At 43.1% G+C, this 27,793-nt stretch overlaps 2 protein-coding genes across 2 annotated transcripts; both read right to left on the bottom strand.

The window, feature by feature from the left end:
• Positions 1-4,536: 4,536 nt before the first annotated feature.
• On the bottom strand, positions 4,537-5,898 carry LOC114429852 (piggyBac transposable element-derived protein 4-like). Its single transcript, XM_028398467.1, has one exon. It carries the CDS (start codon positions 5,896-5,898, stop codon positions 4,537-4,539), a length of 1,362 nt encoding a protein of 453 aa, XP_028254268.1.
• Positions 5,899-7,566: 1,668 nt separating this feature from the next.
• Positions 7,567-16,899, bottom strand: LOC114429851 (stonustoxin subunit alpha-like; the record flags this gene model as incomplete). Its single annotated transcript, XM_028398466.1, has 5 exons — positions 7,567-7,572; positions 8,160-8,648; positions 11,627-11,753; positions 11,866-12,039; positions 16,823-16,899. Coding segments are annotated over 5 exons (873 nt in total), but the record flags the coding sequence as incomplete, so codon positions are not given.
• Between the last annotated feature and the right edge of the window lie 10,894 nt (positions 16,900-27,793).

The raw sequence follows: 27,793 nt of genomic DNA, 5'->3' as shown, positions 1-27,793 counted from the left end.
AGGGAGATGAGGATGAGGAGGCTCTGTTGTGAGCTCTTAAATGAGCTCAAAAGGGGGAACTGTTAGGTGAAAGATTTTATTTTGTATGATGTTGTTATGTGGTGTGGGTCCACATATCTAGAAGTGTGTCCCTAACATGAAGTTTTCATTTCTGTATGCATATTACTGTAATATGTTTTATAAGTACTTATGTGTTAAGTAAGTTTTACAGAAGATCAAAAGAAGACAGGTATACTGAATGTATTGAGAAGTGTGTAATTTCCCTACTTCTCATAGACTTTTGTAATTCATTTCCTCTGTTAGCTGTTGTCTGTTCTTTGGAGACAGCTCTGGTTGATATCAAGCTAAGGTTGTAAATCCAGATCTTGATTGAAAGAATGTGTTCATCCCCAGGACCCCATTTTATGACCCACCCTTCCTGTGAGTTTGTTTTCCTGGTCACTTTCAGATCTGACCCACAGCTTATGAGATGTTAGGACTTAAAGTGAGCTTACATGGGGGAAGAGGTGTAAGCTTTTATGGGGCGTCATAAAGTCGCTCGTATGGTACAGTGATCATTCTCCTGGAGAACTTATCTTCAATTTAGGTTTAAGACTGACAAAAGGGGACCCCCTGCTATTTCTTTCTCTTTTCTCCTGACTCTAAGGTTTAACCATTACCAAATAAGGTAAACTAAATATCAGTTGAGCTGACCCTATTGGTGCAGAGTTAGGGAAGGACATGATTTTATGGGATCTCAAGATAGGATAAAAGGTGTTTACAAGAATGGCATATTGTTCTCTGGCTGTGAGGCTAGGCAACCACAGAAGCTTCTGTTTGTGTGACTCAGAATTTGCTTCTTTACTGTTAGAATAAATTGTAATTTTGAGACCAGATATTGTCCACTTCTTCTTAACCTTAAGAACCGGGGAAGATGAACGAAAGGATCCAGAAGATTTTACTTCCCGAACACTGGCAGCACCACAAATCACGCCCGGCAACACCTCTGCCCACAGCAGAGAAACTCATGAAAGTTTAAGCACACGCGAACACACACCCCTGCTCGCAGCAGACAACACAACGAAGCATACGCTAACACACATGAAAACCGAGTGCGCACACACACCTCTGCCTCCAGCAGAGAAAACACAAAGGACGAAGCGTACGTTAAACACACCTCTGCTTGCAGCAGAGAACACACGAACAAAGCACATGCTAACACACAAGCTAAACCATACAGAGTTCCTACACAGACTGTCCCAGTTCCTGCCCAAACAAACTTACCTAACTGTCTTCTGGAGCGTGCCGGGCTCGAGGCGTCTTTAAAGGCTGAACTCCAGTGGCCGAGGCCCTGGAAAGCCTACCCCCGCCAGGGAACTGGATCCCCACCCAGGATTAGCTCCGAAAATAAGAAAGGCAAAATAACAAGAGTGTCCGATGGAAGGACTGCTAGCAGACCAGCTGGGCACTCACCTATTCTAAACTGGGAAGACAGTTAATAGGGTTAAAGCTCACACTCACCTCGAGGCTTCCAGCAGGCTACATGGCTACAACAAAGCTACATAGTCACCAAGACCTTGCTGGAACTCTCCCTCAGTAGGATCCCGGACGAGCCCCCATTTGTTACGTTCCCCAGTTAGTCCAGGGGATGAGGGGAAGCAACAATAATGTTACCCAAGCCTGAGGAAGAGACAGCAGTCGGAAATAGTGACTATTAATTAAATTTATTAACTTAAACGAATAACAAAATAATAAATCAAACACAAAAGCAAAACTAAAAAGATCAGCGCTGAATATCATGCTCTAGTCCCTCTGGACGGAGCAAAGACACATGGTGTGTGCGTCCACAAGTTGACCCACACTGGCCCCAGCCATGTGCACACCTCCAGCTGATATACTTCTGCTGATGAGGACCAAATGGACTCAGGTGTGGATGATCCACTTAGTTCACCAGAAGTGCACAGGGGACCCTGCAGAGAGAGCAAAAGACACATAACAGAAATATACCGGCATGTAACAATGTTCTTTGTATATAGTCATTTCTTGATCTTTCTTGATAGTCATGATCTTTTGTAAATAGTTGTACATTTCAAGAATGCCCACTTAATAGAAATGTTCAAATTGTGTCTTTGTAAATACTTGCACATAAAAAATAAATTATTTACCGTTGTAACAAGAAACACAATGACAATACAAATTCAATATACAATTTAATAATAAGTATCATTTTTTTAAATAACAAACAACAACATAGAACTGTGAACCTTCAAAAAAGAAAAGAAAATCACCTCCTGTCCACCATCCTCTCCAATAAACTAAACTCTCTCCATCCTCTCTCTGCTCTCTTTCTCTCCTTTCCTCAGCCTCCCTCTGCAGCCTCATGTCCTCCCTAATCAAGTCCAATAATTCATCAAAGTTCTCTCCTCCTCTTCCTCCTTGCTCTCCTTTGACCTCCTGGCTGCCTCTCCTCATCATCATCCTCTTCCTCCTCTTGCTGGTCACCCTCTGCAGCACCTGGCCCTGGTGTGTCCTCAGGGATGGAGGCAATTAGCACAGGCAGGGCAATAGAGGGCCTCTGTCCTAATATTCATGAGGACAAACCAGGGCCAGGTGGCAGCAGTGGGCGTTCCAGCCACTCCCTGCCCTGTCCCTGGATCTTTGCATTCCTAAAGCAGAGGAAATCAATCACGTCAGCAGATGCAATTTTCTGCAATGTTTATTTAAAGTGTTGAAAATTAGTGCTTGATGGTCTCATAAAATAACTATGTTTAAGGTGCTGTTTTAAATGGGTGATGCAGAAACAAAGATCTGATCTGATCTGATTTTCTGATGAAGGCTTGATGCCAACATGCATTGAAGGACTGTGTTTTTAAGGTGTAGGCTTTATGACCACACCAAGAACAAAGGCATTTTAACTACTTTGGAACAGTTGGAGATTTTTTTTAGGTTACTTAATCAAGTGTTAATTAATCTGGGTAAAACATATGTACTTTCCTTATCATTATCCAAACCTGCACATACTTTATATTTCTTCTTTAAGTTGTCCCATTTTTTTTTTTTTGCAGGATTGCTCTAAACAAGAGAGAAGCATGACAAAAGGTAAACACACAAGATTCACAAAAAGTGGCATCAGGGCATCATTTAATGTGATCCAAAGATTATATTTGTATTTTGGTCTTTGTAAATGATTTGGGTTAATTTACGTAACTTTTACATACAAATGCAATATGTATGATTGATTTCAATATGGTTGATTTCCTCAACCGTTACCTCCAGCCAACTGTGGCCGTATTTTTGGCCCCGGTGAAAAGGTGGTCGTTTTCACCCCGGAGTTTAATCAACTCCTCTGTCTGTTCCTTGCTCCCTACAACAGAATTACATGTAAAGCATATTTTTTGGAACGTCAACAGGCGAAATCTTTTAATAACTATGATATTGCTCTTCAGGTGAACTACGCTTTATACTATACGAAATGATATACTAAATGATATTGTTTAAATCAAAACTATTAAATCAGTATAACTGGGCTCACAACACATCGTTATCATTGTAAGAGGAGTGAACAACGTATGAGAACAAATTTACCTGATGTGAGGTATACAAATATCAGCACAGTTACATAAGGTATAAATTAACATCCAACACATTTGAAAGTGACGGCTTTTCATGTTACGATCGTATCAACAGGTTAGCTTACAACGCATCACATTAGCGTTGTTCACATCATGGCTTTTAAAATAAAACTTACATTTTTCGAAATGCTATGCTATGCTATGATGATAAAAAAAGACCCCCTGAAATCCTAGCCTTAAGCAAAAAGCTATTACTTACATTTAAATGTGTATTTGGTGGCGCCGCTGCTGCTGCTTGCATTGCCAGCCATTGTTGGGGAAAAAAAAAGTAAGCCCGCAAAGCATCTTGGGATATGTAAGGCCACGAAGGATGGTAGCGATGCATCCTCTGAATTCAGGCAAAAGGAGGACGCATTTGGAGGCCACGTTTTAACCTTCGCAAGTCTGGGCCTATTCTGGCCGTTTATGAATGCTTTTGGTTTTGTCTTAATATCCCACATTGAAAATATTTACCATACCCATGTTTGGTATCCTTTTTTTCAGCACAACCTCACCTATAAGATCTGATCATTATTTTTAGGTTTAACCTACTCTATTAACATATTGGGCCCCAAAACAAACAAAAATCACTAAATCCGAATGGAAAAAAATACTATTTATTACAATAAAAATATCACAAAAATGCTCAATGAACCGTTTTGAAACTTGAAAAAGTAAACATAGGTAGCAAATATGAACAAAGAAGCATAAAATTGATGATTGGTAAAAAATATATACAAATATTCACCATATAAACATGTGTATTTACAGGCGATTTTTGTACTACAAGTCTTCAAAAAAGAAAAACACTATGTGAAAAAATTTACAGCACTACTTTGATTTCCCAGAGTTCAAAATAGTGCAAATGTATAATAAAATCTGAGATGTAATCAAACTATATAGAATATTTATACAATATTATACAATATACAATATTTTGTTTTTTTTATTTATGCCACTCCTCAAAGCAGTTTCTGTCCACAATGAGACACAGAGGTACATCACAGGACTTGCACTTCCATGGAGTGAGGCTTCTTTTGTCCAACAGGTGGCACTGTTGGCAAATCCTGCGACCATGTGTGGCTTTCATGCTGGCATCTGTGACCTTTGCAATGGCAACAGGAATGTGGTCAGTACTCCTCTTGCAAGGAATGCCTGCGTGGTCTACCCCACACAACTGGGACAACAGTTCAGTTTGAAAATCCTTGTGGGACATGTGCTTCACCTGTTTTGATGCACTGATCTCACAATGAAGAATGTAGGCATTGGTAGTGGCAATGTCTACAAGGTGCAAAAACAGGGTGCGGTACCAGCGTGCGGTTCTGCGGTGGGTTGAATAATATTGGATCAGCTGGTCAGATCGGTCAACCCCACCCATGTGCTTATTGTATGCGATGACTGGTGTGGGGCAGGGGATGTTTTTCACTGCCCAGCATCCATCTTTGTCCTTCACTCTCCTCTTGATCACCTCCCCAGAAACTGCTGGATGGACTGTGGAGCATATGGACACCTCCCTGGTGTCCATCCACTTCACAAAGAGCAGGGGGCCTTCCCTGATCCATCTCACTGCCCCCCTCTCTGATTTTCTGGTGAGGGCATTTTCCCTACCAGCTGGACATCCTTTTCTGTTTTCCCTGTATGTTCCACAGGCTCCAAATTTGATGCTGGCCAAGTCTAGGAACAACTGGGGACTTGTATAAAAATTGTCCATATAAACATGGTAACCTGTGCCAAGATATGATGGCCTGATCAGGTTCATCACCGCATCGTATGACAGCCCATGCACCATGCGTGTGTGTGTTTTGCCTGCATAAACATTGAAATTTATTGTGTAGCCGTTGCTTGAGTCAGCCAACACAAAGAGCTTGATTCCCCACTTTGTGGGTTTATCCTTCATATACTGGGTCATGCCCGTTTTCGCCTTGGTGGCCACCATTCTCTCATCAACAGCCAGTTCTTTCCTTGGGTGATAATGAGCCTGGCAGGCACTGAGGATGTCATCCATGAGAGGCTTGATTCTGAACAACTTGTCATATGCTGGTGTTCCCTTCTTCTTGTCATTTGTTTGGTCATCCTCTGGGTCACTGGGGTGGATGTTCCAAAGCAGAGCCCTGAATCTGTCCCTAGGCATCACAGTAGCTGGGAATGGCACTGACGTGACTGTATTCTCCCTCCAGTAATCTTGGATGTTTGGCAGTGACACCAGTGATGTATATAAAAGCAGCCCAAAAAACTTGTAGAGCTCCTTGACTTCAACATCAGCCCATTTGTACTTCTTCCCCGCTGCTTTGTTCTTTGCTGCATACATGTTAGTGTTTCTGCAGAGGGTTAGCATTGTGGCTGGGGAGAAGTACAGCTGGAAGAGGTCCAGAGGTGAATAGGCTGCATGGGTGTCAACCTGGGCTCCGGGTGTTCGTCGTGGCATGAACCGGCTGACTTCTGGGGCAGTGTCGGCAACACTTCCAGTTTTCCATGGCTCTGGCTCCAAGCGATGGTGTGGCCGGGCTTGCTGAGATCTGGACCTCACCTGACTCCTCTTTTCACACCCTCTCTGCACAGGCCTCCGTGTAGAGGGTCCACTTCCTTCACCACTGTATTGGTGCAGGAAAATGATAAATAGATAAGAAAATCTGGAGACTAAAATTCTCATTCTCCTTACATCAATGTGAATGCTTACTTTACGAAAGAAAAATCACAACTAAGAGGCAAAACGTAACATAAATAAATAAAATATAATCCAAAGTAAACACTAGGAAAATCAGTGTATACATTGCTTTGAAATGAGCATGAAATTATTATACTCATCTAAATTTAGATAATGGGGTAACAAACAGCTGAACACTTACCAATTTATCTATGTAGACTTATTTATTATTTCACCTCTGCTCTGTACACATAAACCTTCCTGAATATAACATTATATGAAATATAAAACAGGTTTAGAGTTGTTTACAATAGAGCAAAGGCTATAAATACATTCATGGTAAGCTTACCGGTCATGGCTGATGACAAAAGGCGGGTCAGTCACCTCATCATCCTCAGCGCCACTCTCCTCCTCTGATGACGAAGATGAAGTGGGCTCACCCTCTTCATCTTCCTCTCTAAAAAACAAGTCAAGGGCTTGCTGAACATTCAGTGAACGCTTCATGTTCTTCTCAATATTCCTGGTCGTTTTCTTATCTTCTTCTCTTCTTCTGTAAATACACCCGTCTTCTCCCGCTAACTCCGCTAACTCCCGCGGTTGACTTCCGGTTCGGTGATTTTGGCGCCTCCCCGAGTGACGTCAGACGTCGCTGGTATAGTCATCACGTAGAATTACGTCAGCTCATTCAACACATGTGACCGACTTGTAAAAAGACAAAAACTGACGAGTACGTCGAGAGAAATGCAACGCCTGCCGAGCGCTCAGATCGCCCTTTTATGCTGTGACAAATACTCGAACTAAAACGTATCGTATCTCCGGTTTTACTGGGTGTATCAACATAAAATAAAAACTGGGTGAAAGTTCGAAATCTGCACGTTTCAAAGATGTGAACGGCTGCATTGTAGATGGCGGAGTTTTTGTGTTACGACGCGTTGAAAATGTCACGTGATATAATCACGCCGGCGTGATCATAGACTTGCGAATGGACCCTAAGAATTTTGGCGAATTGGGACAGCCTCCGCGCAGCGTTGTGACATAAGCGGCCTTAAAATGCGCACTCCGAAGGATGCAGACCCTGAATTTGGACACAGCTAAAATGAAAATGTTAGCTTAACAAAGGCGAGTGTTAGCTATATGCTAGGTGAACATATTTCAGCACAGTAAGTCAGGTACAGCAGTGCATTATAATCAAGGACTTGTTGAACTTTATTTATGATTCAGAGGCTTTTGGAGACTTTTGTTTTTATGTGCCTGATTTAAATGTAATGATCATTTATTATTATCCATCCATTTTTTAATGTTACCAAGTTCATGTTTGTGTTTCATTTTTGTTCATGACTTCAAGACAAAGAAAAATATGTGAAGTATAACTGATGACAACACAATGTGAACTAAATGTCAAAGTTCATGATCATAAATTCAGCTTCACATTCTTCATGTCATGACTGCTGCTGTGTTGGTGCTGGAGGTCAGGTCATCACACAAGTGCTGCACAGATCACTGTCACTTTGACTGATGGTACCATCACTCTGATCAATATCAAGAATCACTCTGAATGTGTGGTACCAGTATATATTTCCATCATCACACAGAGACAGATGGAGGTCAGTGTTTGTTACAGGTGGAGCTCATTCTGCTGCTTCCACCAACAGGAACATGAAGGTCAGGAATCAGGAACAGGAGAAGAGAAAAGCTGAACTTCATCTGTCCATGATCATCCAGAACAAGAAGATCAATCAGTGCAGTTTTTACAGGAGTTCAGTGGTTAGGAGCTCATTTCACTGCTTCTGCTGACCAAAAAACATCTGGCCTGAAATCACAGTCAGTGATTCAAATGAAAGTGAAACATCATCAACATTTAAAGCACAAAGTTGAAGCTGCTGTCACTTCCACACACTCTGCTTCTACACACAACACAGACTCACTGAGGAACCAGGCCACAACAACAACCCAGCATGTAGAGGCTGAGTGAATGTGGTGCTGAAGGTGTGGAGGTGGATCAGTGTGTCAGAGGAGACTCTGTAGAAGGACAGAGTGCCAGCAGGACAGTCCACATACACTGCTACTCTGTCAGAGACAGAGGAGGAGGAGATGGATGTTCCTCTGTTATTGTGACAGACAGAGTAACCATCATCATCAGAGCAGATCAGACTCCAGGACTGATTGTTTGCTCCAAACCAGCAGTCATCACTGACTCCTTTCCTTCTGATTCTTCTGTAACTCACTGATATATGAACCCCTCCTCTCCTCTCGACCTCCCAGTAACAGCGACCAGTCAAAACATTTCTACACAGCAGCTGAGGCCACCTGTCAAATCTGTCTGGATGATCAGGATATGGCTGCTCCTCCTCTCTCACACATGTCACCTTCCTGTTGTTGTCAGACAGTTTGAGGTTTGTGTTCACTGAGTTTGTGTCGACTTCAAGTTGACAGAAATCTGATGGAGAGAAAAAGACACAGCTGCAGTTTATCATCTGACACATCTGATGGCTTCATTCTGTCTTTACTGACTGATGTGTTGTTCATTCATACAAAGTTTATCATCAGACTTTTTGTCACTAATGTTTGAATGAACAAACACACAACTATCAGCTTTGTGTTCAAACACAAACTGGATATTTGTAGCAATGTGAGTAAAGACAGACGACACATTTAGAACATGAGAAGAACAGCATCATCAACTGTATCATTGGATAAAGAGCATCATACAAAAGCTCCTTCATCAGAGTCTGGAGGAGGATCTGGACTGAAAGAACAGACTCAGACATCCTGATCTCCTCTGCAAGGACTTCTGCAGCTTGGAGCCTCTGAGGACAAACTCTCTGTCCTCTTTGTTTGGAATCTAGATTTGGATCCACCAGGAGAGCCACATCTGAGGGCCTCAGGGCCGTGAAGGTTAACAGTGTGTTCAAAGGTCAGAAATATAATGTGGCTTCAAAGCATTTAGTGCTTTAAAAGAAGAAATCAAATGTTGGAAGCAGCTGTAAACGTCAGAGGCAGCCAGTGCAGGAAGAGAGTGTGGCATGAGAGATGTTTGAGGCATTGCTGTGATCACTGATTGGTTTTGCTTCATTAGCATAGGTGGGCGGGGCCTACATGTATTTGGGTGCCTGTCTTCCCCCCCTCCTCCTCTCTTCCCACGCTGTGCGCTTCATGTCCATTTCCTGTCTCCGGCTGCTGCAGGTGGGCTACATGTGGCTAAGTGCTGTCCACCTCCTTATTCTTTTGCTGTGGCTTTATAAAACATGCTATTACACATTCCCTTGTCACTCGTGCTGCCATTGGTGAACACCGCACGCCAGTTCTTCCTCTGCCATCTGTTAGGTGACAGATTTTATTTTGCATGATGTTATTATGTGGTGTGGGTCCACATATTTAGAAGTGTGTCCCTAACATGAAGTTTTCATCACGCTGCCTGTTTGGTATGTAGCCTTTCCAGCAGTACTTCCGGCGTAATGCCATGTAAACCATTGTATTCAGCCATAGCTAACTGTATCTGACACATAATAAAAGGCTCTTTTTGTGGCAGGGACGGTGGCCCTGCATTGGCCTAACTAGGCCAAACAGCATTGGAGGTCAGATGTGGAGCCAGGTGAAACCCAGAGCCCGGACACTTTGTGTCATGTGTGTAAAGACACAGATCTTTGACATGTAAGCAGCAGCCCTGTCCACCTCACCTTTTATATGTCCCTCTGGTTCTTTCTGACCTTTTCTATCTATTCCTGTTAAGCACACTCAGAGTCATGTGTCTCACTGTGCTTCATCACACAATCATTACCTGTGTGTGATGTGTGTGATTTGACGCCTAACAAATATTACACTGTGTATATATGGGAATATATACATGCTGTTCATAGCTCAGTGTCTTCACTCTTCAGTCCATCAGTCCAGTCTGACCCTTTGGATGAGATTCTTTGCGTCTGAGTCCTGCCTGCTTTTTTGACTGTGGATGTGGTGTGTGGTAAGGGACTTCATTGCCCCCTAGGGGCCGACACACACCATGGCTGCTCTGTGTCTCCTTCTCCTTCCTCATTTCTCCACAGGTGCTCATGGATGGTGCTGGGCGGCACCGGGGCTGAGTGGACGCACCTGTTTCCAATCACTCCTTCCATCTCCTGCATTTAAGGGTTAACTCCTCATCTCTAATAGTCAGTTCTTCAGCTGACCTCCCGTTGACTCCTTTCTTTCAGGCTCCCCACCCCGGAGAACATGGAAACAAAGAAAAAGGGCTTCTCCCTCCAACAAGCTGCAGCTACACATGACAATATAAACAGTGCTATTTACAAATGACTAATCCAAAACCAAGATGGACTCCACCTAAGGAGTGAGAGCTTTTACCATTAATACAAGATCTTTAAACAACACCAAGTTTTTGGGCCATTTCAACAAACCACACAGACCGCTGAGTGCTGTGATTCAGTACAGTTGGAACATTGTAGTGTGTCATGCCTTGTATGCCTTAAATAGATAATGAGGGATGTCTTTTTATTATTTGACCATTTACTATCATCCATGTAGCAGCCTTTCTCCTGCTGAACAGCTCTGATGGACTGATAAAACACTGACTCATGCACAACAACATGAGGAAACACTGAGTCAAACTTACACTTCCTCAGCCCAGGTTTTAACCACTGCTCTCCACCATGCTCCACCCTGCAGGAAGAAACACAGAATGATTTTCTAACCAACATGCATCCAAACTGCTGATCAACATGAAGCAGAGTTCCTCAGTTTGTCAGAGACACACAAACAGACTGAAACTCATCTGTGTCGACTCCAGAAGAGTCTCTCCTGATCTGCTCTGTGTTTATTCATGTCCTCCATTCTGTGAAATATTGCTCTCTGTCAGTGCTTTACTGTAAAATCCTCTTCATGCAGCAACAGTGTAGGTTTGATCTCAGCATTGTGCATTTATCCAAAGCAGCAAACAAGCCACACTGTCTCTGACTGTTTGTTCCTTTCACTCTATATGCAAACACAAGCCTGGTTCACATGTGTCATGGATGGAAGAGTTTCTGACACACTTCAAATAAATTTCAGGAACATTTGTTCGTGGAAATAATTCAGTGGTTCTTACAGCTGAGGACATTAATAAGTAGGGCATCATTTTGTACTTTATCTGCACTAAGTGTGACTGAAAATCAATCTGTTTGTATTTTGATATGAAGAAAGTGTATAAAGAAAAGTGAAGTTAACATGATGGACACTTAATGATGGAGGAAGATGAGCATCAGGGATCAGTGATTATTTGTTCTCTGCAGTTTCAGTCCATCCATCAACAGCTGTGGATATATGAGCTAAACTGACAGACTGAGGAGGACTCATGCTCTGTGGTCTCTGTGTACCTGAGAGTCTTCAGACTACAATCTGGACTGTTGAGTAAAGCAGACAGCAGCTTCACTCCTGAGTCTCCTGGATGATTGTAGCTCAGGTCCAGCTCTCTCAGATAGGAGGGGTTGGAGGTCAGAGCCGAGGCCAGAGAAGCACAGCCCTCCTGTGTGATCAGACAACCTGACAGACTGGAGGTACAAAACATGTCATGAACTCAAGAAGAAAGAAGAAAAATCCAACAGATCTTCAACATGAACATGAAGCAGAATTTAACTGATGATCAAAAAGCTGGATCCTGACCTGAGAGTCTCCAGTCTACAGTGAGGACTCTCCAGTCCACAAGACAGCTGCTTCACTCCTGAATCCTGCAGGTCATTATTATCTAGATCCAGCTCTCTCAGACTAGAGGACTGGGAGCTGAGAACTGAGGACAGAGCTTCACAGCTTCTCTCTGAGAGGTTACAGCTGCTCAGTCTGAGAAAAAAATAAGAATGAACATGAATTCAATGTTTTATTGTTCATAAATAATAAATAAAATAAACCATGTTTGAAATAGTTATTAAATCCACCTACAGAACTTTGTTGGAGGCTTTGACCACTGGCAGCAGCCTCAGAAGAGCCTCCTCTGAAGCAGAGTATTTCTTCAGGTCAAACACCTCCAGATCTTCTTCTGATGACAGTAAGATGAAGACCAGAGCTGACCACTGAGCAGGAGACAGTTCATCTGTGGAGAGACATCCTGATCTCAGGGCCTGTTGGATCTCCTCCACTAGAGAACGATCATTCAGTTCATTCAGACAGTGGAACAGATTGATGCTTCTCTCTGCAGACACATTCTCACTGATCTTCTCCTTGATATACTGGACTGTTTTCTGATTGGTCTGTGAGCTACTTCCTGTCTGTGTCAGCAGGCCCTGTAGAAGAGTCTGATTGGTCTCCAGTGAAAGACCCAGGAGGAAGCGGAGGAACAAGTCCAGGTGTCCATTTGGACTCTGTAAGCACTTGTCCACAGCACTTTGGTGGAGATGTTTTAGTTTAGGTTTGTCTCTAAAGACTTTAGATCTCACAGGTGTTCTTTGTTGTTCCAACAGGTTGACAGCAGAGCTGATGAAGGTCAGATGGACATGAAGAGCAGCCAGAAACTCCTGAACGCTCAAATGGATGAAGCAGAACACCTTGTCCTGGTACAGGCCTCTCTCCTCTTTAAAGATCTGTGTGAACACTCCTGAGTACACTGAGGCTGCTGTGATATCGATGCCACACTCTGTCAGGTCTGACTCATAGAAGATCAGGTTTCCTTTCTGCAGCTGGTCAAAAGCCAGTTTTCCCAGAGACTGGCTCATCTCCCTGCTCTCTGGACTCCACTGTGGATCTGTCTCAGCTCCTCCATCATACTTGATCTTCTTCACTTTGGTCTGAACCACCAGGAAGTGGATGTACATCTCAGTCAGGGTCTTGGGCAGCTCTGCTCCCTCTCTGGTTTCCAACATGTCCTCCAGAACTGTAGCAGTGATCCAGCAGAAGACTGGGATGTGGCACATGATGTGGAGGCTTCGTGATGTCTTGATGTGGGAGATGATCCTGCTGGCCTGCTCCTCCTCTCTGAACCTCTTCCTGAAGTACTCCTCCTTCTGTGGGTTAGTGAACCCTCTGACCTCTGTCACCACGTCCACACAGTCAGGAGGGATCTGATTGGCTGCTGCAGGTCGTGTGGTTATCCAGAGGCGAGCAGAGGGAAGCAGCTTCCCCCTGATGAGGTTTGTCAGCAGCACATCCACTGAGGTGGACTCTGTTACATCAGTCAGGATCTCATTGTTGTGGAAGTCCAGAGGAAGTCGACACTCATCCAGACCATCAAAGATGAAGACCACCTGGAGGCACTGAAAGCTGCAGATTCCTGCTTCTTTGGTTTCAGTGAAGAAGTGATGAACAAGCTCCACCAAGCTGAACTTTCTCTCTCTCAGCACATTCAGCTCTCTGAAAGTGAATGGAAATGTGAACTGGATGTCCTGGTTGGCTTTGTCTTCAGCCCAGTCCAGAGTGAACTTCTGCGTTAGGACTGTTTTCCCGATGCCAGCCACTCCCTGTGTCATCACTGTTCTGATTGGTTCCTGTCTTCCAGGTGAGCCTTTAAAGATGCCTTCTAGTCTGATGCTTGTTTCTGGTCTGTGTGCTTTCCTGGATGCTGCTTCAATCTGTCTGACCTCATGTTCCTCATTGACCTCTGCAGTCCCTCCCTCTGTGATGTAGAGCTCTGTGTAGATCTGGTTCAGAAGGGTCGGCTCTCCTGCTTTAGCGATCCCCTCAAACACACACTGGAACTTCTTCCTCAGGTTAGACTTGAGTTTACATCCACACTCTGCAGCACGAGTTCCTAAACAAACAATAAATGTCATTAATAAGTGAACGCTACAATAAATGTGTCAAATTAAATTCTCCGTCTCCATGAAATCTGTTCATCAGTTGTAGACAAACAGTTTGTGTTTTCAGTCAGAAGAATTCATAGATGTCTGCATCATATTAACAGCAGAGTGTGTAAATGTAAACTTCATTTCCACTTTCCATCATGTTAAAGCTCTTCAAATCCTCTTACTGCTCTGCAGACGCTCAGCCAGTTCCTCCTGCTTCATCCTCCTCAGGAAGTGCACTGTGATCTGCACTAATGACTCTCTGCTGCTCCTCTGCTCTTCATCCTCCTCATCCTCCCTCTGACTCTCTGAGCATTCTGGGTAATCTGGACTCAGAAGCTTCTGGATCTTCTTCAGCTCATCCTTCACAAACCTGACAATGTTCTCCTCCAGCAGCTGGAACAGAACAACAGAGTATAAACTCTCAGACTTTGAGGAGCAGAATAACAGTTTAGTGTTTCATGTTTCATGATATTACAGCTTATGTTCATACATTTATTACTTGAATCTATAAAAACAAATATGAGGTGTTGTGTATGTTTTAGTCATAATTAAATATATACAGGACACCCTCTACTGGCCAGAGTGTGGTAATGTAATAAGTCACTTCCTGTTCTGCATGTTGGTGTGTTTGATGTTTGGTGCTGGTTTTGTAGACTCAAAAGATTCGATGTGCAAAGAATGTGAAATGTTTAGATATTCATCTGCCTCCTTTATTTTATCAGCAGTTTTGGAGGTACGCTTCAAGCTCTGAGCGGCTAGGTGGCAGTTTGAAGAGAAGTTTACTCCTTCTGTCCTCGTCAGGCATTGAATCGTTTCTCCCTCCTCAGCAACACACCAGTAACCGACCCTGGCCATTGGTGATTATATTTTGCACAGCATGAGGCCGACTATAGTTAGGGGCTTGAGTCAGGTCCTGCTGTTCCTGTTAAAGGGCTTTTTTCCTTTCCACTGTTTGCCTTTGAATGCTTGCTCAGAGGTCAGGCTCTGGATCTCTGTAAAGTCAAATTATGAATGTAAAATTCTAATTGGTCAACGTTTCTTTAGACTGCAATTTCAGTTAAGGATGTTAGATGGTCTATTTAACAGCATAGTAACAGGGATTATCCCACAATGCACCAGGAGAAGCAGGTTCGGACAACATACAGAGATAACAGGGAGGAGACAGGACTGTTGTGTTGTAGTTAGAAGCTGTTTTTACCAAGCGGCAACCTTCGGGGCTCAAAGTTGAAGCCCATGCGGAAGTGTCAAATTCACGCCGCAACTGCTGGGGGCTGGCTCCAAAAGCGAGTAATTTCCCATAGACTCCCGTGTTAAAATGGCCGACTTCACAGCAGAAAAAAACATGTTTACAGCCTGGTACAAAAAAACACTCTGGTCTCAGATGATAGGTTCTCTTCTAGTGTCAATTGTAGGGGGGGTGAATTTTTTTACAACTCACTCTGTATTCGGACTTAAAATTATGCCTAATTATGGGCGTTGCCGCTTGAGTGACAGACAGTTGACGTATCACAGCATGAGTTTCCTGCTTCCACGATCGCCCGCCCCCCTAAACCCTGCTCGTGCTCCCCCTTTTTGTCCATATTTGGAGTTTTGGCGGACGTGACGCTGCCAACATGGCGGCGGTCATCAACGTCCTGGATCCTCCCACCGAGCCTCAGAACAGCTCTTCAGAAACAAACGGGTGACGTCACGGAAGCTCTGTCCATAGTTTTTACTGTCAATGGTTTTTACTCACCATAAATATGGCGTCCTGAGCAGGAGTCTGAACACTGGGTTGCTGCAGTCTGTGACAGAAACATCAGCATTTACCAACACAATCAAAACACCATTTTTATGTGTTTTCAGTTTAAACACAATCAAAATACTGAAGAACAGAAGCCACCTTAAAGTTCTGCACAGTCTGCGTTAAAGTTGCTGAAGTAGCTCCTAGCTACATATAGGCTGACAGCTACAGTAGTTTTGGGAAGTTGGTCAAACTTTCTATATTTCTGCATAAATATGACCCGAAACACGATCAATGCTGAATTCTGCAGGTCGACAAATAAACTTTACTGCTGGACTGCATGTGGTTCAGATGAGTCCAGATGGAGATGAAGAGTGAAGGTGTCATGCTGCATGCTGTGTGTCAGTCATGATGTCAGTTTTAGCTACGGTCTGCTAACATGAATCTGTTAATGACAGACTGATTCACATTGAACTGAAGTATGGATCCTTTACTCGCCGCCAGCTAGTTTTAAGAGTTCAAATACACAGTATTGCTGTATTAGCCTAATGTACTAGCGGAGCATCGTCTGTTAGTGTAATATTTACATACAGTGTATGAATCTATCATTTATTTAAATGTTTTATTACTGAAATGTCTTTCCATACTTTGTTTCAGTGGGCTGCCTTTCTAGTACAGTGAGGCAGATGTTTAAGTCATGTTTATGCAGACATATAGATTTTAAATGATTCATAAACTTTGAAGCAGCACTGTAAATATGCATTACTCTGTGCTACAGATGCTCCAAACCATCAACCACCTGCAGAGCAAACAGACACATACAACCCCAAGAGTCCAGCAGAGCTCATCACAGCATGGAGACACTTCCAGAGTGATTCTTACCTTTGATCATCAGATGGCTGATCAGCTTTGAAATCAAAGGGCTGAATCATCGACCAATCACTTTTCATGGACACACAGCTGGGTCCAGGTCCAGCAGAGTCTGCTCTCACATCCTGGATCCTGATAGAATCACAAACACTGACTCTGAGCTTCTTCTGGAAAAATGATGCTGAACATCATGTTACACTTTAAATGTTTAATAATGATGGAAACAAACTGCAGCTGTGACATTAACTCTGACCTTTGACCCTCAGATGGATCAACAGCTTTGAAATCAATGGGATAATCCTTTGACCGATCACTCTTCATGGACACACAGCTGGCAGGTCCAGGTCCAGGTCCAGGTCCAGGTCCAGGTCCAGCAGAGTGTGCAGTGTGCTGCTGCTTTGTTCTTGAACACACAGATGTGTGAATGTGAGTGTGAGCTCTGACATGGAGAAGAGTCATGGACAGTCAGAGACGGTCCTCTTACCTCTGAGCTTTGGTCCGGCTCTCATGGTCCCCACACAGAGGGCTTTTAGAGGGAGGGACTCCCTCCTCTCTGTCCTCACACTGACTCATAGCAGAGCTCACACCTTCACACAAACACAGCAACATGACACAGAAACACACAGTCAGCATGTTGTTATTGATCCTTCATGTAGATGCTAACAGGCTAATCATGCTGTTAGCTTAGCATCAGAGCCTCAGACCAGGTTTGGTTCTCAGGCTTTTATTTTGGTGAGTCTGTAAACACACCAACATCTCTGATGCTGTTATTATTGATGTCACATGCTGTAAGTGGAACAGTGCACACACACATTCAGTGTTTGCTTCAGAATTCTGTCACTTCTCTCCATGTGTGAACATGTGAATAAATGAACATGTGTTCATGTGTGTTTCTGTCACAGTGTGAACAGACTGAGTGAAGCACTGAGACCTTCCTCTGTAACAGTCTGTGGACTGTTTTCTATAGAAAGGACAAACACATGAGCAGCTACTGTCTGAGCTCTCATGTCCGACACAGATGTTGTGGGGACATGGACAAATCTGATGTGATGCTTGTGACTGTGTTTCCTCTGCCTCGTGGTGGGAGGTCCCTTTCTGTCAGAGTGGCTGGGTATGGTTTCCCGGTGGCAAACACACCTGAGACCTGTTCATTCCTCCTCAATGCTTATATGCCTTCACATGGCTGTGGTTCAATGCTCATTGTCTGTCCATAGTGATAACGTTCTCATCGCTGTTAACCTGGTGTTACAGTTAATTCTAGTTAACTTATTTGGCTTCTTGCCTTCAGTGGATTAACCCTTGCTTCCTTGTTCTCCTAAGGAACCGCTGCTTGACTGCCTACCCGAAGCTGCCAGCCTTACCTGTCCAACCTTGTCTCTGTTTAATTAAACAAACTACTAAAGCTGACCTCTCTCTACAGTCTGCTGCTGGGTCCTCCACACAAAGCCATAAAAACATATCTCGTAATGGCAAATATTATAGACACATATTTATGAAAACCTCTCGGTTTTCTTCTTGTGAGATTTTAAATTATCACTATGAATTTATGAAAAAATAAAATGTTAGAAAATTGAAATTGAAAATAGTTTAAATTTTTTACTTTATGAGAGCATTTACCTCAAACACACACCATGCCATTCAACCCATCTAACCTTTATTTATAAGCAGCTGTATATATAAGAAGCAGCTGAATTAAAACCACCTTCAGTCATTCAGCAGTCTTTCCAGCACAGCTCATAGGAATAAATGAGATGTACCTGAATGCACTATGAAGACCCCACGGCCCCTTTACCAGTCACCGTTCAAAATGTTCATGCAGGCAGAGAGCGGCCATGACGGTGTTGTAGATAAAAGTAGATAAAAGTGATGAGTGCAATGTCATCCAGCTGTCGGACCGGTTCTGACACTCCCTGCATTTCTCACTGATCATGTGACCTGAGAGCTGTGTTCTACAGTCTGCTGTGACTCGAACAGAAAAACACTACAAGTAACAACTTGTTCTGAAACAGCTGTTCATCTGCTATAAAAGTCATCAAAGAGCAAAGAGAAAGCAGCCAATCAGCAGCAGAAACATCTGTACTGTACCATCAGTCAGTGATGCAGCACAGTGTGATCAGACACGGAGAGATTTCTCTGGAAGGACTCTCACCTGCTGGATCAGTTCAGATGGACTTACAGACACTTTCCAGCTTCCTGTGTGGAGAAGAAGCTGCTCCTGGTCCTCCTCAGTCCTGCGGTCTGACACAATCTGATCTGAGGACGCCGTCACTTCCTCACAGCCTCACAGTCTGAACACGTCAGTGACGGTGAAACCGGTCCAACAAGTGTCTGAAAGACATTTCCTGATTCATTTCTACTGTCTGTCCACTAGATGGAGCTCAGCAATCAATGAGCTGCAGATCAGCACAGGATGGAGCAGAGCAGAAGCAGCATGGATCACACATCATTTGACCTGCTTATTATTCAGTGTTAATAGAGGAGAACAGAAACAGGCTCAGGTCTGTTTCCATATTGTAGCTCTCAGCAGGGTGACTTTATGAGATTTAATTCATGAAGTGGAGAAAACAATCGATGACTGTTCACATCTGAATCCTACAGATCATTTTTGCTCCATATTTAATACTGTATCATTGTCCAATAAATCTTAAACCAAGCCCAGTGGAATCTGTTGCCTGGCAACACTTACAGAAGTCACCATGAGAGGGCGCTGCACCAGCACCAAGGTTCTCATCTTTGTGAGCATCCAGCTCCACTCACATCTCAGTAGGCTACAACCTCCTCACAGCTGCACATTGATAAGGGTGATGTATTGAAATTCTAAACACCAGTTTACAATGAGTTGATCCTGTTACAACCAAACTACATTCTCTTTATCAGGGCTGACCTGGGACTAAAATGGCATTTCTGTCCATGGCAGCCCACCATGGTTATTTATAAGTTATGCATACCAGAGCATATATGTGCTGTTCAAAGATGAAATAAAGCACATTAGACTGCACGGAAGAGAGTGACCATGCTAAAAACATTCTTGTAACACTCAGAGCTTTCATCTGGGGAGAGATCGCCACAGGGCCACCATTCCCATCTTGGAGCTAAAGTGGCCGTCAAAGAAACGCTGCTAAACCTACTGCTTACAAATGCAAATAAGACAACCGGGCCTGACATGCATGATAATAATAACTGTAAGCTGTGGGCTAACTCCTGCAAACTGTACCTTTATGGCAAGCTATAATAACCCTGTAGGTTGGATAGCAAGTCATAGCAGGAATTGTAAACAAAAGCAACAAAGGCAACAGTCACTCATCTACTGCTCCCGTACTTCTACCGGCTGACAGGAGCTATTCTGACTCCTGCTCCGGTCCCTGCTGGCTCTCCTCCTCCTCCTCCTCCTCCCTCTGTGTTACTACTCTGCTGCTCATTAAAGCTGTGTGCACTCTGACGGCCTGTGCACTCCATGGACCTGCTTCTGCACTGATGTGGGCCCTGCACCTGCTGCTGCTACAGTGTGCTGCAAACATATCTGTGGTTTTGGCACTAAGCAGCCACTTGTAGGCTTTTGAGCCTTTTCTCTCTCTTCATCAACATTTTTATACTTTACCTGTGACCTTATGATGTCACCTTTATATGTTTATATATATATATATATATATATATATATATATTTTATGGGGCAACAGTGGCGCAGTGGGATAGCAGGGTTGTCCAATAACCAGAAGGTTGGTGGTTCAATCCCAACTCCTCCCTAGTTGTGTTGTGTGTTCTTGGGCACGACGCATGACACTGCTTGTGCAGCAGCCGTAACGAATTTCCCTCTGGGATTAATACAGTATCTAAAATAAAAAAAAAAATAAAAAAAAAATAATAGAACATGATAACATAAAGCCATTGATTCCTACTGATCTATCCAGCTAATGTCCACATTAAAACTCTGCACTCAACATGTTGGAAGCATTTTCTCATTATTCCTTCACAGTGAGTGAGTCTTACCTGTGTTGTTGGTTTCTGTGACGAAGCAGAGAGCAGTCAGTGTTCAGGGTGTTTATACTCCATCATAGGAGGAGCCTCTGTGGTCACATGACTTCCTAGAAACTCTGAACAGGTTTAAACAGACTGTTGGCTCAGATTAAAAAAACTGGCAGCTGGGAGCCAGGTGTCACCACCCAGCCTCTGACAGACAACAAGAAAACACACAAGCTAAACACTGTCTGGACCGATTTCTTTACATGACTTGGTCGACATAATGTGCTGCAAACCCTGAAGTCAAATATAGTAAATATAAGAATCAGCTGTTGCAGCCGGACTCTCTGTAACCTGCATTCCTGTCACACCTTCATGCTCCTGAGGGCAGACATGATTCAACATGTGTCTGCTACAGTCTAACACACACTATTACACAGCTCTGACACACTGAAGGTACTTTTCAGTATGATGCTATTAGCGTGTATATGTGTGTCTAATGAGCCAAAACATTGTGAAGATGTTGTGGGAGCACGATGAGAAACAGCTGTTTCAGGTTGACTGAATGGCTCTGTGGGCAGCATTCTGTCTGATGGTCACCTCAGTGAAAATCTCTCTGGATCTCCTGACATGTAGCTTGTGTGAACACATGTCAAACAGGCGGCCCATACAGACCATATGACTCAGCTGATAGCAAATTAGGAAAGCCAGTGCTGCTGCAAAGGCCAACATGTGACATGATGATGTCACAACTTTGATGTCCGACATACTTTAATATATTATTATTTATTATTATTATTTTACAATAGGCAGTGCACACATGAACAAGGGATACACACTGATGTCAGGACACTGTGTCATCACTCCTTTCTCTGTTCTCAGTGAACTACACTGTAGTAATGCATGATAGAAACAACATACGGCAGAAATGATAACAATTTGGCCTATGATAGAGATGTTTATTCTATCCACCTATTGTGATAATGCATGTTGATGACACTGTTTGATGTTGTTTCCCAACACGTATTGAGTATAAACATCCCACAGCACATTCCCCTGGCTCTACGCTCTCTGGGTCTACACTCTGCTCTCTGTACAGTTCTCCCCAATATGCACACATGAGCCTGAACACACAGAAACACACACTGTGCCTGCACTGAGTCCAGAGACACTGCCAGAGTAGACAATAACTTCACTTATCTAACTCTAGCTCTAATCAATTGTTCTGCCTGTCATTACACTGTACTTGCACAAACACATTATTTACAGTACATGAATAATAATATTCAGACCAATTAAGTGAAACTGGTTAATTCCCATGGCACACCTGATGATCTGTACCAGCGCAGTGAGCTGCAGCACACTGGTTGGAACACTGGTAGCCTATATGGCACAGCACTGCTTTTATCTCTTTTTTTATAATATGTTTGCAGAACACATGTTCTCAAAACTATGTACTATAACAATCACTGAAAAGAACTGATGTGAACTCACCAAGGGATTCTTTCTATTGTTCAATAAGGTTGTAAGCAAACATCAGAGCAAACCCTGCTCAGCTCACATGCAGCATTAGAACCAGCTGTTAATGATGATGAGTCACACTAATTATTCAAAGCAAGAACAAAGAAGCTCATGAGGTGATGCTGGTGAATCTACACTCAACAAGACTGGAGCTAAGAAGTAATCAGTCAATCAGTGGAGCTTCATTCATACAGCAGCTGTCAGGCAGAGCAGCCGCTCTTCAAGCTGCTCTTTTTGTCCTCTTCATTCAGCCTGGACAGTCTGAGCATGTGGCTCCACCTAGTGGACAAAAGTGCAAACCACTGGCCCGGTCACAGAAGTCAGAGGCTCATGCACATGGGGCATGTTTTGCAGTGCTTATCACGAGCGTGCTTCTCCTGCAGTTCACACACTTGTGAGGACAAACACTTGTTGTTGCAGGACTGACTGTCTGTGGGGGTTTGGCAGCGTCCTCCTGATAGTTTTAGTCTCTTATCAGATGTTCAGGTGAGCCACACATCAAGACATCAGATATAAAAACAGGACAGTCTGCTTCAGATTCTCATGTTCCTGTTAACAACAAAGATCAACAATTCACTTCAGTGATGTTGTAACTGCACATTGAGAATATTTCAATACACCACGAACACTTCAGAAGGACCATCAGGAGGAGTTCATGCAGACTTAGCAAGCAAAGCAGACAGCTTTCATTGTTGGTAACACAAGAGTACTCTAGTTTCCACAGGAGGTGATGCAGCGATGCAACCAGTTACATGTTAATGGTCATAACACTGTAAAGTCATATTTTACTTCAAAATAATGCTGCTAAAAGAAAAACGTCTCTGGGTGGGACTACATCATTAACCATTAAGAGCCCAGACAGAGCTCCAGTACATGTTACATGGACATTTCAACAACCAGCATCACCTTTCACTGCAGACCATGTTAGTGAGAAGAGCTGGATACTGACACCACCTGCAGCTGCAGCTCTGGACTCCTCCCAGGATATGTAGACTGTACCTTCCACTGAACATGTATCCAGAAGGATCCAGTGGTTTACAGATATGATGTCACCATGATGTTTGTAGAAAGAACACAGGGAGACGTTCAGCTCTACTATATAACAGGTTTTTGTATTGAAAGAAAAAACAGGACAGGGAAGAGCAGGACGACTGTCCACACTCCAGTCCAGTAGGTGGCGGTAATGCGCCTTGTAAGTTGGCTGCCAACCGCCATTAAACTGGAGAAGAAGAAGAGCCGGAAGGAGGAAGAGGAAAACAAAGACGAGCACAGCGACAGCACATGTGAAGAAGGAGTTTGTTGTTCGCTAGCTGAACAGAAGTGTAACTACTGTGAGTGTTTCATCATCTGAATGGCTGCTGCGGAGTCTCTGAGAGCTTTTATCAGCGAGCGGCTAACTGCTGCTGCTGCTGAAATATTGGGAGTGTTTGAACAAACTATCGTCCAGTACGAGGGAGAGCTGGACCGTCAGCGCAAACTGCTGGATCTGCTCCTGAAGCCTGAGATCAAGCTACACAGAACAGGTATGTAAACATGACAATGTCACGGAACAACAACGGCTCTGTGTGAAAAGAGGGACATTCAGCACATAGTGTTTCTGACAGGAGGACACTGACTTCATGACTTGGAGCTGAGCTGGGTGAAGACGCTCGCTCATTACCACTGTGTACGTCATCAGTCGTTGAGCTGAGCATCATCGATGTAGCCCGAGTTGATAAACGTTTTCATTTATTGCGGTTCATCCGTTCAAACGTGACCTGAACAACAACAATATGAGTTTTTGTTCACAACCAAAAGTTTAGCGGCGTCAACAGAGGTTTTTGGTGTCCGCGCATCTGCCTGATCAAAATACTGCAGCACTAAACAATCCATACAGACAACAGCTGCTTAGAATGCGCGGACATCATTATATGTTGTTGTCATCATCGTCATGGTTTGTGTAGTTCACTGCTGAGTTGTGGTTTAACCTGCATGTTTAAAAAGTAAACAGTGCAGCACTGATATGATCATTACATGTTGGCTGGTAGCTGAATTCCACCAGTGCCGTGGTGCACACCTCCACAGACCACAGCCAGGTTAAGATGTGACAGCTTAACACCCTCCTGTCTGCCAATGACAGACACAGACAGCAGTATTATTTAAACAAAGTCCATGGTTTGTTCCTGGGGGTCAGGAATCAAGACTCGCTCAATTCTTTCTTTAACTTTTGGCTTCACAATATATTATTTTCCACACAACAGAGGCCGTTGAACATGCTGTCACATGCTGGCCGACATCACTACGTTCACTGTTACTGCTGAAATAATGAAAAAATTATTTTTAAGGAAGAAAAGTTCCTGATGTTACTTCCTGGTTTGTACAAAAAAAACATTCCTGTGTGTGTGCGTGTGTACGTGTGTGTGTGTGTGTGTGTACGTGTGTGTGTGTGTGTGTACGTGCATGGGGCAGCTATTTATTGTGTTTAATAAAAAGAACAAAGACCTGTTCTGTAGGAAAGGTGACCTTAAATGACTTCTGCTATGATCTGCTGCTGTATAGAAAACAGCTGCTCCCTATATAATGGCAGGGAAACACTGGTAAGTGTGGAATATGATGTAACAACAGAAGTTAGTAGTGTGTGAATGTCCCACACAGGGAAGCCTAATATTTTGTTACTGCACCCTAAGTTAGACTTGCTGAATGTCTGTTGACATGATATTACTGAAAAGCTGATGGTATTTCTATGTTAGAATTCTCTATATAGAAAATACATCTCTCTGTGTGCTGTGAACCTTCTGACCCTCTGACCTGCAGATCTCCCTCAACAACACAGTTTACAAGTGGAGGATGTTCTGGCTGACCAGCAGCTCTGTAACCAGAAGAAGAACTCCATTCTGGACCAGGAGGAACCAGAACCTCCACAGGTTAAAGAGGAACAGCAGGAAGACTGCACCAGTCATGAAGGAGAGCAGCATGTACTGAAAGAGGAGACTGATCCCTCTATAGTAACTGCAGCTTATGATGGACCAGAACCAAACCATGACATGGTTCTCTCTCACAACGCTCCTCAAGGTAAAACGTCTCTAAAATGTTTTTTTTCTTTGTAAGAACCTGGATTTTTATTATTATTTCTGTTTATTAGAACTTTAATGTTGGTTTAGGTCATTTGGTTGTTCCAGGGTTTAGATCTCTTGAGAGCAGGTATGGACTGGCCATCTGGCATTCCGGGTAATGCCCAGTGGACCGGAACACATTTTTGGGTTGGGGATGGCATAATGTAATCAAAAGTTAGGGCTGAAACAAACCAGTATTTTGGTACTCAGATACTCGCCTATTATTTTTGCGATTATTCAAGTACTCGGATCACACGTAAATGTCATAGTTTTCTCATGGAAACGGCTGCAGCGTCAATGCTTCAGTCAGGGCTGGGCGATAAAAATGATAATTATCGCGATATAACTTTTTTCAATAACAACATGACAAAAGTTCGATAATGCTCAATAAATGTGTACACGTTGTGTGACGCTGCACATGTGCATTGCATGCTGGGCTCTCGAGTGCTACATGTGGAGCTGTACCGTCACTGTGTTCAACTTTTTTTTCTCCGAAAAGAGGACACTTTAGGCTTTCTCTTAGTATACTCCGCCATGTCTCTGTCTTGTTTACAGGCTGTGTCTATGGGAAAGTCAGTGTCCAATCGGACGATGGAACGAGATCACAAGGTGCTCAAACTAGAATTGTAGAGCTTTCTGCTCTCACGTGGTATATCAAAGATGATTGATTCGACACAAGACGTATCACCCCTGACTAGCTGGGTCGTCTACACGGCTAAAAAAAGCAGCTCTGAATGCAATAAAAGATGCGTAGCGGACTGTTATCTCAGCTGGAATGTCATCAAAGTCAATAGAGCGAATCGCACATTTTTTACTTATAGTGTAATAAATTTGTATGGGTTATGGTTCTACATTTTAGTACAAAGATATAGATTGTAATATTGATTTCATGGAGATTTTATTAAGAGATATACACCTTAGTTTTTTGAAGAATTGGTCATGTCATGTTTTGACAAATAAAGAGAAGCTTAACACCACAATTAACCATCTGGTTTCTACAAACTGTTCTCCTCTAAATGTGAAATAAATATAGATTTTACATATCGTGTTAATTATCGATATTGACATGGAAATAAATGATCATGATAAATTTTTTGCCATATCACTCAGTCCGTCACTCCTCCATACCCGGCGCCAAAACCGTGTGTCTATGTGTCCGACCTGCAAACTGCTCACTCGCTTTTGAACCCAGGACCTCTTGCACTCAAAACACTGATCATCCCGCTGCACCACAAGAGAATCATTCTCAATGACATTGGGCAGTTGTCGAATGCTAAATTAGTTGTCAATGAATTTTGCCTTCAAATATTACTCGAGTACTCGAGTAATCATTACAGCCCTAAAAAAATACATCATAGATATTTTCTATCAACCACAATGGTATTTGAGATGTTAGTATTAGTATTAAATAACGTTGGTGATACAGCAGTATACCAAAGGGGTACTGGGAAACTCACTCTAAGCTTGAACTGGAAAACTTGAGAGCTCTGCTTTGTGTCCATTTGTTCCTCCAGTTCTCCCTCAACAACATGACTGTAAGGAGGAAGAGATCCTGTCTGACCAGCAGCTCTGTAACCAGGAAAAAAAATCCAGTCTGGACCATTTTGCACCGATTGTGATCCAATACAAAGAAGAGATCAACCATCGGGACCCACTGCTGATACCTGAGATAAAGTTACACAGAGCAGGTATGTGAAACTGCAAACAAGCAGTGAATCCAGTGACTCATGCAGGATCCTATTCAGTTCTGTGCAACGTTTATATTAAGCTCAATGATCAAAACTGTGAAACATGTTTTCTTGTTTCTTCTAACCCTTTAGATCTCACTCAACAACACAATTTTAAGGAGAAAGAGCTGATTCTGGCTGACCAGCAGCTCTGTAACCAGAACAGGAACAACAGCCTGGATTGGGAGGAACCAGAACTCCCACAGGTTAGAAAGGAACCGCATGTTCTCTGCAGCAGTCATGAGGAAGAGCAGCATGAACTGAGAGAGGAGACTGAGCCCTCTATATTGACTGTTGCTAATGAAAGGAACTATATTGAACTAGAACCAAGCTGTGACAGGATTGTCTCTCACAACTCTCCTCCAGGAAAAAAATCAGTAAAATCTAAACCTGGTAGAAAAGGTGAGAAGCCATTTTCTTGCAGCACATGTGGAAAATGCTTTCGTCGAAATCATGATTTAACTATTCACATGAGAACCCACACAGGTGAGAAACCACATTCTTGCAAAACATGTGGCAAGTGTTTTAGTCAATATAACCATTTAACTACTCACATGAGAACCCACACAGGTGAAAAGCCATTTTCTTGCAAAACATGTGGCAGGTGTTTTAGTCGATATAGCCATTTAACTACTCACATGAGAACCCACACAGGTGAGAAACCACATTCTTGCAAAACGTGTGGGAAATGTTTTACTCAAAATGGTACTTTAACTGCCCACATGAGAACCCACAAAGGTGAGAAACCATTTTCTTGCAAAACATGTGGCAAATGTTTCAGTCATAAAAGTAACTTAACTGTCCATATGAGAACTCACAGATGAGAAGCCATTTTCATGCAAATTATGGTGGAAATGTTTTAGACAAAATATTGTTTTAACTGTCCACAAGAGAACCCACACAAATAAGTCAAGTGTTTGCCAAACA

Source organism: Parambassis ranga, unplaced genomic scaffold, assembly GCF_900634625.1.
Source record: "Parambassis ranga unplaced genomic scaffold, fParRan2.1 scaffold_21_arrow_ctg1, whole genome shotgun sequence".
NCBI lineage: Eukaryota > Metazoa > Chordata > Actinopteri > Ambassidae > Parambassis > Parambassis ranga.
Note: the sequence above shows the minus strand (reverse complement) of the source record. Positions and strands in the feature narration are given on the sequence as shown.